We start from the raw sequence: 15,842 nt of genomic DNA, 5'->3' as shown, positions 1-15,842 counted from the left end.
TGTCTCTGACTCAGCTGTGGGTGCGCAGGGTAGGGCGGTCTGCCAGGTGAGCAGCGGCCAGGGGGCGAGGGCATGAACAGTCCAGGCTGGCCCCCGGGGGGCCGCGCGCCGGGGCCCGAAATAGCTCATTTTGATCCCACCACCTCGGCCAAAAGCCCAGGCCTGGCACTTGGTGCAACCAGCTGCTCCTGCAGCAAGACGGAAGTGGTTAGATGACCCAGCGGGACCGGATGGCCGGTCCGACTGTTGGAGGGAGGGATGGCAGTTAGAGAGGGGACAGACTCCCTGATTGCCCCCTGCAGTGGGAAAAACGGTAGTTAGACTGGAGTCTGGATGAGATATCTGCAGCAAGAGGGGGAGTGGTTAGGAGACCCGACTGCAAGCAGAGTGTAGTTTAGAACCCCGCCTCGCCTCAGATCCTTTCCATTGGTCCACAGGTTTGTCAATTACTGCTGCACGCTACGGTTCGCCAATCAAACACGCTCCTTCAGTCAGGCCGCCGTTACAGCCGGTTGTGAGACATCTCCCTTTGGCCACTTTCCAATTCCTTTTATTTTCGTCTCCGTCATTGGTCGCCTTGGAGGCCGCTCTCTTCCCGCGCCCGCACTCCCAGAGAGGGGCGGGGCCGATAGGACATTGCTAAGCGACCAAGATGCGCGCGGGGTCAGTCCGCTGAACGAGAGGAGCAGGTAGAAGCGCCGAGGGAGCTGCGGGATGGACCGCAGGTGAGGCCGATCCTCTTCCGGGGACCACAGGAGGCCTGGGGAGGACCGAGGGTGAGAGCAACACAGCCGAGGGTCAGGTTTGCTAGGGCCCGGAGTCTCGTTCTCCAACAGTACTGGAACTACAACTCCCAAGATGCTCCACAGCTTTGGCTGCTCCAGCCTTAGACTTAACCATCCCGGGGGGCCCATGGCGTCTTACATTCCGCTCTCTAAGTGGCCCCAAGGGCTTTTTTTCCTCCAAGGGTGTCCACGGGCATCTTGGGAATTAAGTTTCTTAATTTTGAAATTGCCCCCAGACTCATGGGTGTTGTTTTTGACCTTTCTTGCTTGGGCGGAGCCCAGTGACTGATGGACATTGTAGTTTTTTCTACCCTTTTCTCCCTAGAGAGTGTCCCAAGGACTTATGGGAAATGTACGGTGGTAGAGTTTAGCCTTGCTGCTTAACCCGAGCTCCCCTTCAAAATCACCTGGGATGCTGCGAAAAAGATACAGATGCCTCGCCCCCCGTTAAGATATTCGGATTCTTTTGGTCTGGGGTGAGGACCGCGCATCTGTATTTTTAAGACTGCTCCTAGACTGGATCCAGGGTTGAGAACCTCTGGCTAGCAGTTCCTGGGTTCTTCTTTGAGACTGCTCCAAAGGCTGGTGGGACTCGTGCCTCCAGTATCATTATCTTGAATGTGCGGCAGTGCTTCATGGAAATTATAGTCCACCTCTCCCAGGAATCTGTGGGAACCATAATCTGGTTCTGCCCTCCTCTCCCCTTCCTCCCACCTCGACTTCACCCGCCGCTGCCCACCCGCCCCCACCCTCCCCACCCCCCCCACCCCCGGAGGCTGCAGTGACCCTGCTCTGCCTGCCAAACCCACTCTCCCCTTGCAGCCTGCCAGTTTTCTCCATCCAAGAGAGCCCATTTGGGGACACTCCCCTGGGTCGAAGCCACTACTGGCCTTCCGGAAGCCAGACCTGGCACCCCAAGGTGAGGACACCACCCCACAGAGAGTGCTGTGTGCCAGTCCAGTAGGAAGGGAGTGACGACTAGAGGGAAGGAAGACACGTGATGATGGGGGTGAGAGATTAAGAGAGAGTCCCTCCTCCCTTCCCATGGCCCTGCCCTTATCCAGTCCTCTGCCACCATCACAGCTGCAGTCACTCTTAGTTGTTGCCATTGTGAGATGTGTTTCCTCCTCTCTGGACTAAGACTTCATGTGTGTCTTCATTCCTCCACAAGGATGACCTCAGGCCTCACTTTTTCTTCTCCACACCTCCCCTGTCTTAGACCCAGAGCCCATCCAAGACCCAGACATCCAGGCTCCCAGCAGCTCCCAAAGCTCTGGCCACAGGTCCCAACTCCCCTGAGCCATTCGAGGATTCCTGGCCCTCCAGCTCGGGGACCCCTTCCCCACCCAGCACCACCGAGGGACAGATTGGAGCCTCCCCACCACCCACCCTGATTGACAGTGGGGACTCTGTGGTGGCCAAGTAAGTACACCCAGCCCTGGAAGGAAAGAAGGTTTTGGATGAGGGGCAGGGGGCAGGCATCCCATAATCATCATCAAACCACAGCTGTTTATGCAGCACTTTTAGGACCACACTTCATGTGTGTTGTTAAGAGCTCTGGATGTAGGCTGCCTGGGTTCAAATCCCAGCTCTGTCACTTACTCTCTGTATGATCTTGGCCTCAGTTTCTTCATCTGTAAATTGGGGATATTAATAACACATATCCCCTAGGGCTGTTTTCAGCTTTCAATGAGTTATCGTCTGTAAAGCATCTGTAACAATGCCTGTCGCATGGTGAGCACTGGATTTGCAGGATACAAGTTCAGGTGCTGTAACAAAGAGTCCCTAATTAATTGTGGCTTAAACAGGTAGCATTTATTTCTCCCTCACCTAACAGTCCAGGCAGAAGCAACCAGGGCTGATATGGCAGCCCCTTGTTGAGTTGTCAGAGACAACTTCCTTCTATCTTGTTGCTCTCCCATCCCGGGGTCTGTCACCTTTTCCTTCATGGACCAAAATGGCTCCCAACCACATCTACTCTCCAGAATCATGTATCCTCATTCGTGTTGGTCAAACACCTAGTTACATGGCCATAAAGCTACAGGGGCACCTGGTAAAAGTATCTAGAGAAAAGTGGCTCTGTGCCCAGCATTATTATTATTATATAGTCTTATGTAATATTGCATTACTATATAAGAAAGGAGAATAGACATTGAGGGACCACTACCAGGACTGCTATGGTGCTCCATAAACATCGGCTATTGTAACTATTATTATTGTTATGATTTGGCTCTCCTCACCACCGCCACCCCCACCTCCCATTCTCTGATGCTCACAGGTACATCAACCGGTTCCGTCAGGCTCAGCCCACGAGCCGGGAGGAGCGCCAGCCTGCAGGCCCAACCCCGGCTGACTTTTGGTGGCTGCAGCCTGAATCTCCAGACCCCAGCAGTCAACTTGCAGCAGGTACCTGCTTCAGTGCCATCCCCTCTAGACCTAAAACTTTTCCTAATTAATGCCCCAGCAGCCCCTCCCCTTGGCCCCCTAATCAATTGGGGCTTCTCAGCAGGAGTCAGTGAACCAGGAAGAAGACTCAACACAGCAGTCCCGACTCTTGCCAAGGTGGCCAGCACATCACAGGCTAAGGCTGTGGCCCCCCTTCAAGAAATAAAGCAGGTGACATCCCCTATCCACTCCCTCCCCTATGTGCCTCAACTGCCAGCACCAGCCCTGGGATGGAATTAGAGTCAATCCCCGGTTCAAGGAAGATTAAACAAAGAAAGGAGGATTTGTTGGCTTATGCAATCAAGAAATCCAAAAGTAGATGCTTTCAGGCATGGCTGGATCCAGATGTTTGAACAGTATTGGGAGGAACTTGACTCTCTTGGCTCTCTGTTCCTCTTTGTTGGGCTCAATCTCAGGCAGGCTTTCCCCTCAAAGTAGCTAAGATGGCCCCAGTAACTCCAGGCTTCTAACTTACTTAGTTACTCCAGTGGAAAGAGAAGGCTTTTCCGATAGCTCCATCCAGAGCCCCAGGGCTTACTCTCATTCGCTCATCATTGGGCCAATCACTGTGAACCAGAGGACAGAATGTTGTGATTAGCCAGGCCTGGTCAGGAAGGTAGGGTCTGCCCTTCTCCCACAGCAATGACTGCACTGAGGGGTGTGGATCCACAGAGGAAAACGGGTCTCTCTTCCCGAGGAGGAGGAGCAGATTCTAAGCCAGCATGTAAGGGTACCAGGTGGAGTGCTGACCTGCACTCCAGGCCCTCTCTCCAGACGCCTTTCCCAGCAGCCTTTGGGATGGGGGCTGGCCTCTGACCCCTCTCACCTCGCAGAGCCTCAACACATGGAACTCATCCATGCTGGACCTGGAGACGCTGAGCCTGCAAAGCAGAGCTGCCAGGCTGCTCCAACGCAGGTGCCTCCCCGTCTGCGTCCTCCTCCCCCCACCACCCCTCCTGCAGCTCCAGGCCGGGCCCACCGCCTCTGAGACCACTGTGGTCTCACTTCTGCCTTCTCCCCACAGCAAGGCCTCCATCTCCTCCTCCTCCTCCTCCTCCGTCAGCCCCGGCGATGCCAGCAGCTCCTCATTCCCCATCAGCTCCGATGGCCTCTCTCCCTTCTCCATGACTTTCATCCCTGACTCCAGCAAGGACTCTGACCCCAAGGTGCATGGTAAGTCCTGGGAGGCAAGGACTGAGGGCAGTCTCGGTGTGAATCCCAGCTCTGCCACTTACCAGCAGTGTGACCTGGGCCTTTCTGGGCCTTGTTTCCCCAACTGTAAAACGGGGGTAAGAATTGTGCTCCTCTGCTCTGGGTGTGGTGAGGACTCAGTGAGCTGGTGACTACACGGAGCACTTAGCACAGCTCTGCTAACAGGAGCAATCGTTAGTGCAACATGTTCTCTCTGCATCTGGTCTGTGGTTCTGAACACAAAGCTCCAAAATCAGGTTTTTTGCAAAATTGGCACTATACCTGATTTGACAGCAAAATCTGACCTAAACAATAGGAAGGATATTTATAATCTCTCTATACATATATATATGTCTCACTTAGGGTGAATATTCCTACCTTTTGCTCTGGATATATAGTACATTGAACCATATGAAATTTTTGTCTTATAAGTAAAAAATGGTTGACTATTGGCAATTTCATATTATTCAACCAAATACCAATGTGTGAGTCTGGTGTGCTGTCCCAGACCCCTGTCTCTGCTGTCGGTACCATGAAACCTTGCTAAAACATGCAAACTGTTGAACTCTCAAATTTCTGCCCCCAAGATTTCAGAGAGGGGATTAAGGACCTAGGTTAGTATTCCTGCCGTCATTATTGTTGCTGAGACTCTGTGCCCGGGGCCTGGGATGCAGTGGTGGACAGGCTGATGCTCCCCATGGCTCAGGGGCTCCCGTGCATGGGGACAGGCGAGCGCAAGTAAACAGGTGTTCATGTGATCCTGCCCAAGCACCCGCCTGTCTGATTCTTCCCTCCTTCTAAGCTTCACCTTTTATTCACCTCTCCTTCCTGAGCCTCAGTTTTCCTCATCTGTAAAATGGGGATAAAACTAGTACCTACTTCATGAGTTGTTTTGAGTGAATGAATAAACTTATTCATTCCTTCATCTAACAAACCTTGAATCCCTACTGTGTATGAGGCCCTGGGAGCGGGATGAGGGATTCCACGGTGAACCAACCATACACGGTCCCACCGTCAGGGTCCCCACAGCAGAGTGAGCGTGGGGCAGAGAACAGATACATAACCTCACAAAGGTGAAACGTAAATAGAAATGGGGGCCAGGCAGGAGAGGATCGTGCTGCTGGGAAGTCAGAGAAGGCCTTCCCAGAAGAGGGGCTATCTAAGTGGAGACCTGAATGATGGGGAGCGGGGCAAGAGCCCTCTAGCATGTACAGAGGACCTGAGGTGGGAGGGAGCATGGTGCAGACAATGGACTAGAAAAGGTGGGAGCCGGGGGTGAGAGTAGTGTGGGAGAAGGTGGGAGAGATTGGCAGAGGTCAGATTACATTGGGCCATGTATGCATGGTGAGGCGTTTGGTCATTATCGTAGTACTGGGGAGCCAAGGGAGGTTCTGAGCAGGGAGGGGACATGATCTTTCCTGGGTGTTAACAGACCCCCTCTGGCTACTATCAACACCCAGTGAGCGACGCTAGTAGTTCGACTTGGGCCAAAGCCTGAGGAGCAGATTAGAGGGAAGTGGCCAGGTTTGGAAATAGAATCACAGGATACAGAGGGGAGGGGAGGAGAGAGAGTTCTGAGATGATGCCTCCTTCTCTGTACAGCGTCAGATGGTGGGGCTTCTGAGAGAGAATGGTAGCCCTCCTGATCCTGACTGATGGGATGGTGCTCTGGGTGATGGGAAGGATGTCTTTTCGCCCCACTGGCCTGAGGACAGCAAGTGGCCCTGCCCTTAGTCACTGCTGGATCCCAGCACAGGGCTGGGCACTGGCATGGAGCACAGTAAACAGTTCATTCTGCATTTATGCCACACATACTGTCACCAGGCCCTGTTCATGACACTGGGCATATGGTAATGGCCAGACAGACAAAGATTGCTGCCCTTGTTTGCTGGCATTGTGGAGGGAGAGATAAACAATACGAAAGAAGTACGATATTTAGTATGTTAGAAGGTGATAGTGCTAAGGAGAAAAATGGAAGAGGAAAGAGGAGAGGGAGGGGCAGGGCTGGGGGCTGTTGCAGTTTTGAATGGGGTAGCCAGGGAAGGCCTCACTAGTGGTGATATGTGGGCAGAGATCTGAAGGATTTGAGGAGTGAACGCCCGGATACATAAGGGAAGAGCTTTCCAAGCAGAAGAAACCACAAGTGCAAAGGGTTTTGCTTTTTACCAGGAGAGAGGTGCAGCCTGGGGAGGATTCTAGCCGAGGAGGGCTCTGACTCTGGTGTTCACAGGCTCCCTTTGGCTGCAAGTGGGGAACACACTGGGAGGAGAGGCGAGTGGGGAAACCAGGGAGGAGGCTGCTGTGGGGTCGGCCCTGGGTGAGGGCAGTGAAGCGGGGAGAAGTGGGCAGAATGTGGAGGATCCATCCTGTCCACTGCTGTACCCACAGTGTCCAGAGCTCAATAAATGTCTGTTGATGAGTGAAGAACTGAATGATGGCAGGTTGAGATGCCCACCAGTGCTCTCTCCTCTCCCTCTGTCCCCTTCCCCACTTCCCACTCCAGAGAGGAGCTGGACGTTATCTGGGGAGCCTGTCTGAATAACCTTCTGGTACAGTGGAAGGGTGTGTGCGCAGGCTATCGTTGGGTTGCTCACACCCCGGTCCCTCCCTTACCCCCCCTTCCCTTACTTACCCCACAGCAACGCCGGCGCTGGCCCCCATCCCTGCTCCAGCCCCCGTCTCCTCCCAGGCACCCCTGCGGCCGGAGGATGACATTCTGTACCAGTGGCGGCAGCGGCGGAAGCTTGAACAGGCCCGAGGAGGTCAGGGTGACGGGACCTGGGTGCTGCCGCGGACCCCTGCCCTCCCCACTCAGGTGAGATGGGAAAGGGAGGAGCCTGAAGGAGGTGGAGGGGGGAAGAGGAGCCTGAGGAGGACTGAGGACCCTCTAACCTTTCTCTCCCTCTCAGGTCCCTGTCCCCATCTCCCTACAGACCTCTCCTGCCCCTGCGGAGACCTCTGGTTCCCTGGGAACCCAGCCTAACGGCGTCCCACTTTGGGGGAGTGTTGCCCGGCCTGGCCCCCCTGAGGCCTTCTATTTAGAAAGGCCTCCTATTCCCCCAGGGTTCTCTCCACACTTCTTTTGGGGCCCCAGCCCCCATGGGTTCTTCTGGGCCCCGCAGTCTGGCTCCTGGGTATCTCTGGGGGCTGTTCCCCCGACGTCCCCGGTGTCTATCCCCGCGCCTCCAGCCTCCACCTCTGCGCCCCCGGCCTCCACTCCCGCAGCCCCGGCCGCCCCCCAGGGCCCGCCCACCCCTGCGCCAAGCAGCCCTGCCCAGCCAGAGAGGCAGGGCCCCAAGCCTCGGAGAAGCAGAGCCCCTCGCCGGGAGACTGCTGGCTGGATCACAGCCGGGGACGAGGGGCCCGGCCCGCAGCTCAGAGGCGCCCTGGGCCAGGTGGTAACAGCTCGGCTGTTCCCGGACTGCCTGGAGGACACGCCCCCTCGCCTCGAGGGCCTGCCTCTGATCCAGGCAGAATCTCCGAAAGTCAAGGCCACACCCCGAAAAACCAAGGTTACGCCCCCTCGCTCAGAGGTCCCGCCCCCTCCATGGGAACCACGGTTTCTGCAGGAGGAGACCCCGCCGGGGCGGTCTAAGGCCGGGTTTCGGAATGCCAAGGCCACGCCCCCCCTGGCGGGCTCTGTGCTTTGCAAGGCCGAAGACAGTCCCTCGGCTGAAGTTCGGGATCCGCAGCCCGGGGTCCGGTCCTCACCAGATGAAGAGGTGTCCACAAGTGTCAAGGCCCCACCCCCTCCGTTTAAGGTGGGGTCTCACAGGGCTGTGGCCACGCCCCCGTCTACTGCTGACCACGCCCCCTCAGAGGACCTGCTCTCCCAGGCCACCCGACTCCTGGAGGCTGCCGAGGGTGAGCCAATGCACGTGGCTGCCTGGACCTGGATGGCGGTCCAGCACCCTACGAGTTCCGCCCCCTGGAGCTCGCTGTTTTTCCCCCAGACTCCGACGGCAGCGAGTTCCAGGACGACCCTGTTCTGCAGGTGCTAAGGGTTCAGAGGGCAGAGCTTCGGCGGCAGAAAAGGTGACCATCACCAGGATCTATAACACTGGGCCTCTGAATCCTCAGAGAAGGCCGACTGGGTGCCTACCCCTCCCGAGCCCCTTTCCTGGATCTGCCCACAGCCCCAGACCCCAATCTGAGCACATACCTCAGCCTCTACTCCCCTGGCTTTTTTCCAGGAAAGTGGAAGCCCAGTTATCCCGCCTGCCGGGCCACACTGAAGACCCAGGGTCTTGGTCTCCTCCAGCCAGTTCGCCCCCCGGGTCCCCAAGGATGCGGCTGCGGAGGGAAGGGGTCTCTCTTGAGGCCAGACGACCTTGAATTGTACAAAGTCCCTTTTTCCCAATAAAAATTTTTTTTTCAGTTTACTGGTTGTCTCTGAGAAAGGGGTTGTTCTGGAAAGGCCAAGGGTCATGCTAATTTAGGGAAATGGCTCCCCCCTCCCCTACATCCCCACCCCACCCTGGCCCCACTCCCACCCTAGTTCCTGACCATTGACACAAATCTCTTGGTTTCGTCCTCTTTGAGGGTAGGGCAGGGGAGGGGTTCCAGGCAAAACTGCAGGCAAGACTGGGACTCACCTTATCTGCCTCACAAATCTGGAGTGGATCCTCTGGTCTCAGATAAGGCCGAAGGGACTGTCCTCTGGGCATGAAGCTAATGGGGTCATCAGAGTGTTGGGCAATGTTTAGTCCTCAGTCCACATCCTGCAGGAGCCAGCAGCAGCACGGATCCCTTCCTCGAAGCACTTCCTTCCCTGCTTCCAGAACCCCACCCCTCTCTCACCTCTGGTCATGCCTCCTCACTGCCCCAACCTGTCACTTTGGCATGTCCAGGGCCCTGGCCTTGACTTCTCTATACTCATTTCCAGGTGCTCTCATCTAGCTTCATGGTTCTAAGCTGCATCTCTATTCTGATAGCCCCTAAACTTCTATCTTCAGCCTAGACCTGGCCACTGAACCTCAGGCTCCTATATCCTGTTACAAGCTCACCATCCCCACTCAAAGGTCTAAGAGATGACTCCAACACCGCGGGTCTTAACTGAGCCCCCAATCTTCCCCCATAAACCTGCTCCTCCCTGGGCTTCCTCAGCTCCATCCTAGCTGCTCAAGCCAAAAGCCTCATAATTGTCCTTGACTCCTCTTTCCCTCACACCAACAGTCAGTTGACCAACAAGTCTTGTCATCTCTACCTTTAAGATCTATCCAGAATTTAACCCCTTCTTCCCCTTCCACCGCTATCACCCCAGTCTAGGCTATCACCACCAGTCTGGACTATTGAAAAACCCATTGTTTTGTCTGCAAATTCTTTTACACACTTCTTACCAAAAAGTAGAGTCTATGAGAAGAAATAGAGAATCTGAATAGACCAATCACAAGTAAAGAGATTGAAACAGTAATCAAAAACCTCCCCAAAAATGAAAGTCCAGGACCAGATGGCTTCTCTGGAGAATTCTACTAAACATTCAAAGAAGATTTAATACCTATTCTCAAACTATTCCAAAAAGTTGAGGAAGATGGAACACTTCCTAACACATTCTACGAGGCCAACACCACCCTGATACCAAAGCCAGACAAGGACAAAACAAAGTAGGAAAATTATAGGCCAACATCGCTGAAGAACATAGACGCAAAAATCCACAATAAAATCTGGCAAACCGAATACGGAAATACATTAAAAAGATCATACACCATGACCAAGTGGGATTTATACCAGGGATGCAGGGATGATTCAAAATCCACAAATCAATCAATGTGATACACCACTTTAACAAAGTGAGGAAAAAAAACCACATGATCATCTCAATAGATGCAGAGAAAGCATTTGACAAGATCCAACATCCATTTATGATAAAAACTCTCAATAAAATGGGCATAGAAAGAAAGTACCTCAACATAATAAAGACTATATATGACAAACCAACAGCCAACATCATACTCAATGCGGAAAAACTGAAAGCCATCCCTCTGAGAACAGGAACAAGACAAGGGTGCCCACTCTCGCCACTCTTATTCAACACAGTACTGGAGGTTTTGGCCAGAGCAATTAGGCAAGAAAAAGGAATAAAAGAAATCCAAATAGGCAACGAAGAAGTGAAACTCTTGCTGTTTGCAGATGACAGGATTTTATATACAGAAAACCCTAAAGAATCCATCAGAAAGCTATTAGAAATGATCAACAACTACAGCAAAGGTGCAGGGTACAAAAATCAACCTACAAAAATCAGTTGCATTTCTATACTCCAATAATGATCTAAGAGAAAGAGAACTCAAGAAGACAATCCCATTTACAATTGCAAAAAAAAAGAGTAAAATAACTGGGAATAAATTTAACCAAGGAGGTGAAACTATGCAATGAAAACTATAAGACATTACTGAAAGAAACTGATGATGACATAAAGAAATGGAAAGACATCCCATGCACATGGATTCGAAGAATAAACATAGTTAAAATGTCCATACCACCTAAAGCAATCTACAGATTCAATGCAATTCCAATCAGAATCCCAACGACATTCTTCATGGAAATAGAACAAAGAATTCTAAAATTCCTATGGGGCAGCAAAAGACCCCAAATAGCTAAAGCAATCGTGAGAAAAAAGAACAAAGCTGGAGGCATCACAATCCCTGACTTCAAAATATACTACAAAGCTGTAGTAATCAAAACAGCGTGGTACTGGGACAAAAACAGACACACAGGGACCAGCCCTGTGGCTTAGCAGTTAAGTACACGTGCTTGGCTACTGGCCGCCCAGGGTTCGGATCCCGGGCGCACACGGACACACCACTTCTCTGGCCATGCTGAGGTGGCGTCCCACATACAGCAACTAGACGGATGTGCAACTATGACATGCAACTATCTACTCGGGCTTTAGGGGAAAAAAAGGAGGAGGATTGGCAATAGATGTTAGCTCAGAGCCAGTCTTCCTCAGCAAAAAGAGGAGGATTGGCATGGATGTTAGCTCAGGGCTGATCTTCCTCACACACACAAAAAATAAAACAGACACACAGATCAATGTAACAGAATTGAAAGCCCAGAATTAAACCACACATCTATGGCCAGCTAATCTTCGACAAAGGAGCTAAGAACACAGAATGGAGAAAGGAGGGACCAGCCCGGTGGCGTAGCAGTTAAGTGCATGAGCTCCGCTTCGGCGGCCTGGGGTTCGCGGGTTCAGATCCCGGCGCGCACAGACGCACCGCTTGTCAAGCCATGCTGTTGTGGCATCCCATATAGAAAGTGGAGGAAGACAGGCACAGATGTTAGCCCAGGACCAATCTTCCTCAGCAAAAAAAAGAGCAGGATTGGCATCAGATGTTAGCTCAGGGCTAATCTTCCCCACAAAAGAAAAAAAACAAACAATGGAGAAAAGAAAGTCTCTTCAATAAGTGGTGTTGGGAAAATGGGACAGCCACATGCAAAAGAATGAAAGTAGACCATTATCTTTCGCCATACACAAAAATTAACTCAAAATGGATCAAAGACTTGAAGGTAAGACCTGAAACCATAAAACTCCTAGAAGAAAATCTAGGCAGTGCACTCTTTGACATCGGTCTTAGAAGGATCTTTTCAAATACCATGTCTACTCAGACAAGGGAAACAAAAGGAAAAATAAACAAGTGGGACTTCGCCAGACTAAAGAGCTTCTGCAAGGAAACGGAAACCAGGATCAAAACGAAAAGACAACCCACTAACTGGGAGAAAATATTTGCAAATCATATATCCGACAAGGGGTTAATCTCCATAATATATAAAGAACTCACACAATTGAACAAAAAAAAAAACAAACAACCCGATCAAAAAATGAGCAGAGGATGTGAACAGACATTTTTCCAAAGAAGATATGCAGATGGCCGATAGGCACATGAAAAGATGTTCAACATCACTAATCATCAGAGAAATGCGAATCAAAACTACATTAAGATATCGTCTTACATCGTTAGAATGGCTATAATCACCAAGACAAAAAATAACAAATGTTGGAGAAGGTATGGAGAAAAGGGAACCCTCATACACTGCTGGTGGGAATGCAAACTGGTTCAGCCACTATGGAAAACAGTATGGAGATTTCTCAAAAAGTTAAAAATAGAAATACCATATGACCCATCTATCCCACTACTGGGTATTTATCCAAAGAACTTGAAACCAACAATTCAAAGAGATTTATGCACCCCTATGTTCACCGCAGCATTATTCACTATAGCCAAGAAGTGGAAGCAACCCAAGTGCCCATCCACTGATGAATGGATGAATGGATAAAGAAGATATAGTATATATACAATGGAATACTACTCACCCATAAAAAAGACAAAATTGTCCCATTCGCAACGACATGGATGGAGCTTGAGGGTATTATGTTAAGCGAAATAAGCTGGACAGAGAAAGACAAACATCACATGATTTCACTCATATGTGGAAGATAAAATAACGCACGGGCAGAGAGAATACTTTGATGGTTACCAGGGGGAAGGGGGTTGGGGGGTGGGCACAAGGGGTAAAGGGGCACATCCATATCGTGACTGACAAATAATAATGTGCAACTGAAATTTCACAATGTCATAAACTATTACGACCTCAATTAAAAAAATTAAAAAAAAAAAAGTAGAGTCTGGCTTTTCTCTTTGAAACTGGGTGGAACTTTGTGACTACCCCAACAAATAGAATGCAGAGGAAGTGGTACTGCTTTAACGTTCTAAACTGGATTAAAAATGATGACACAATTTCCACCTTTTTTTTTTTCTCCCTCTCTTTCACTCTCTGATGCTTGCTTTGGAGCCCTGGGCTGCCACATAAAAAGTCCAGTTGCCAGGCTGGGTAGGCGTTTGGGTTACACAGGTGTCCGCACTTGTCAAATTTCAGTGAAATTTGTGAATTTTATTTTACATAAAGTTTACCTCAAAATAAAAATAAACATTGAACTCTAGTTAAAGATATGCATGCTGAAGTATTTAAGGGACAGTATACAAATGTCTGTAATTTATTTTGAAATGTATCCAAAAATTAGTTAGATTAATGGATAAATAGAGTAATAGGTAGATGTGAGATAAAGCAAATATGGTAAAATGTTAATGGTAGAATCTAAGTAGTGGATATATGGGTGTCCACTGTAAAATTTTTCAACTTAGCTCTATGTTAGAAACTTTTTGTAATAAAATGTTGGAGAATATATGATCAGGATTATTTTGATATCTGTATTTATTAAAAAGGGCAGGATAGGATAGATTTCTGTTACAAGTAGCTTCTTTATGTCAGAGACATAATAAATATTTGTTTACAGCCTTTTTGAACAAACGATACATTTAAATAAAATCAACAAGAAGGAAGTAGCTCTTTAGATGTAAGGAGAAATAAAAGATGTTTAGGGGCCAGCCGGGTGGCATAGTGGTTAAGTTCACACACTCTGCTGTGGCGGCCCGGGGTTCGCAGGTTCGGATCCCAGGTGTGGACCTATGCACCACTTATCAAGCCATGCAGTGGCAGCGTCTCACATACAAAGTAGAAGAAGATGGGCACAGATGTTAGCCCGGGGCCAATCTTCCTCAGCAAAAAGAGGATTGGCAACAGATGTTAGCTCAGGCTAAAAAATAATAATAATAAATAAATAAAAGATGTTTAGCAGTAGAACTGATCTAATTGGGGGGTGAGTGAGACCTAGAAGGATTCCTGAGGAAGTTACATTTATTTATTTTTTTTTTAATTTTTTATTATTTATTTTTTTCCCCCAAAGCCTCAGTAGATAGTTGTAGGTCACAGCTGCACATCCCTCTAGTTGCTGTATGTGGGACACGGCCTCAGCATGGCCGGAGAAGTGGTGCGTCGGTGGGCGCCCGGGATCCGAACCCCGGGCTGCCAGCAGCAGAGCACAGGCGCTTAACTGCTAAGCCACGGGGCCGGCCCAGAAGTTACATTTAAACTGAGACAGATGGGAATTAACTAGTTGACAAAGGGCCATCCTAATTACCATTGCTGGGTTACAAGCCACCCCCAAAACTTAGTGGCATAAAACAATCATTTTATTATGCTCATGGATTCTGTGAGTCAGAAATTTGGACAGGGCACAACTGGGGACAGTTTGTCTCTGCTCCATGATGTCTAGGGGCTCAGCTGGGAAGACTCAAGGGTACCTCCACAGCTGGGGGTGGAATCCCGGCAGCTTCCTCACTCACAGATCTGGCCCCAGGGCTCTGATGCCTCCAAGGCTGGTTTCAGCCGGAACTATGGACTGTGGTGCTACACACAGTCTCTCCATGTGGCTTGGGCTTCCTCAAAGCATGGCTACTTCAGTGTAGTCGCATTTCTCACATGATGCCTCAAGGCTCTAGAGCTAGTCATTCCGGTGGACAAGGAAGAAGCTGCATTGCCTTTTACTACCTAGACTTGGAAATCACACAGTGTCAATCCCACTCTTCTCTATTGCTGGAAATTGTCGCAATCCTGCCCAGATTCAAGGGGGAGGGAACATAGACTCCACCTTTTCATGAGAAGAGTGTCAAAGAATTTGCAGTCATGTTTTAAAACCACCACAGAGGTTGATGGGGACAGGGAGGAGTACTCCAGGCAGAGGGAACATCCTGTGGGAAATCCCTATGATGGAAGTGAAGGCAGCAAGTTCAATAAATTGAAATAAGTGACTGTAAATTGACCCCTCCCCCAGCACTCCCTTTCCCCAATCTCTACGTAATTTTTATCCAGAGAACTTATCACCTTCTAATATTATATATATATATATATATATGTTTTGTTTTTTGGGTTTTTTTTGCTGAGTAAGAGTCTCCCTGAGCTAACATCTGTTGCCAATCTTCCTCTGTTTTGTATGTGAGCTGCTGCCACAGCATGACCACTGATGAGTGGTGTAGGTCTGTGCCTGGGAACCTAACCCAGGCCACCTAAGCAGAGCGTGCCAAACTTAACCACTAGGCCATCAGGGCTGGCCCCCAATATTCTATATTTTAAGATATCTATTTTGTTCATTTTCTGTCTTTTTCCACAAGTTTTTGCGCTCCATGTGGGCAGGGTATATTTCTCCCTGTTTTGGTTACTAATGTATTCACAAATTCAGTGATCAGAGTTTTTGAATGAATGAGTGGATGGATCAAGGAGGTACCCTCTGAGGTGAGAGCCTTGTTAAGGCCATGACTAATGGGAGACTCCTCTTGGAAAGGGCATTTCTTCAGAGTGTTCTCTGAGCCTGGCTCAAAAACGGCGAGAACAGCTGGGATTGGCTTTATGGGAGGCGTGGTCACGTTCTGGCGTTGCGGGATGACCTATTCCTAGGAAAAATGAGTCAAGACTGGAGGCCGGCCTGTAATAAGCAGTAGAGGAGGAGGCAAGAAAAATATACAGTGGGTAGGGCAAGGCCAAGTCGCAGGGGGCGTAGGGTCATGTCCCAGGCAGGGCACCTGAGCC

The 15,842-nt window shown here is 50.1% G+C and overlaps 1 protein-coding gene across 5 annotated transcripts; it reads left to right on the top strand.

The window, feature by feature from the left end:
- The first annotated feature begins 371 nt into the window (after nucleotides 1-371).
- PROSER3 (proline and serine rich 3) lies at nucleotides 372-8,798 on the top strand. Of its 5 annotated transcripts, none has more exons than XM_058530837.1 (11): nucleotides 372-725; nucleotides 1,608-1,704; nucleotides 2,005-2,207; nucleotides 3,064-3,191; nucleotides 3,292-3,401; nucleotides 4,064-4,146; nucleotides 4,255-4,403; nucleotides 7,061-7,236; nucleotides 7,331-8,285; nucleotides 8,375-8,456; nucleotides 8,615-8,798. In XM_058530837.1, the coding sequence occupies exons 1-11, from the start codon at nucleotides 715-717 to the stop codon at nucleotides 8,754-8,756; spliced, it is 2,136 nt and encodes a 711-aa protein (XP_058386820.1). In that variant the 5' UTR covers nucleotides 372-714; the 3' UTR covers nucleotides 8,757-8,798. The 5 variants fall into 5 exon arrangements, with proteins under 5 accessions (XP_058386820.1, XP_058386821.1, XP_058386822.1 ...); XM_058530838.1 differs by having other exon boundaries at nucleotides 376-725; nucleotides 3,295-3,401; XM_058530839.1 differs by having other exon boundaries at nucleotides 376-776; nucleotides 1,608-1,794.
- The last annotated feature ends 7,044 nt before the right edge of the window (nucleotides 8,799-15,842 follow it).

The sequence above is a fragment of the Diceros bicornis genome, chromosome 34, assembly GCF_020826845.1.
Source record: "Diceros bicornis minor isolate mBicDic1 chromosome 34, mDicBic1.mat.cur, whole genome shotgun sequence".
Classification (NCBI taxonomy): Eukaryota; Metazoa; Chordata; class Mammalia; order Perissodactyla; family Rhinocerotidae; genus Diceros; species Diceros bicornis.
This window is presented reverse-complemented; position numbering and strand designations above follow the sequence as displayed.

What these genes read in the sequence shown, in the direction of transcription:
- PROSER3 (XM_058530835.1), top strand. Translation starts at nt 1,218, where the DNA reads ATGCCTCGCCCCCCGTTAAGATATTCGGATTCTTTTGGTCTGGG. An exon ending in TCGGATTCTTTTGGTCTGGG is followed by an intron (nt 1,262 to 1,607) that starts GTGAGGACCGCG and finishes CTCCCCTTGCAG; the next exon opens with CCTGCCAGTTTTCTCCATCC. An exon ending in CAGCAGTCAACTTGCAGCAG is followed by an intron (nt 3,192 to 3,291) that starts GTACCTGCTTCA and finishes GGGGCTTCTCAG; the next exon opens with CAGGAGTCAGTGAACCAGGA.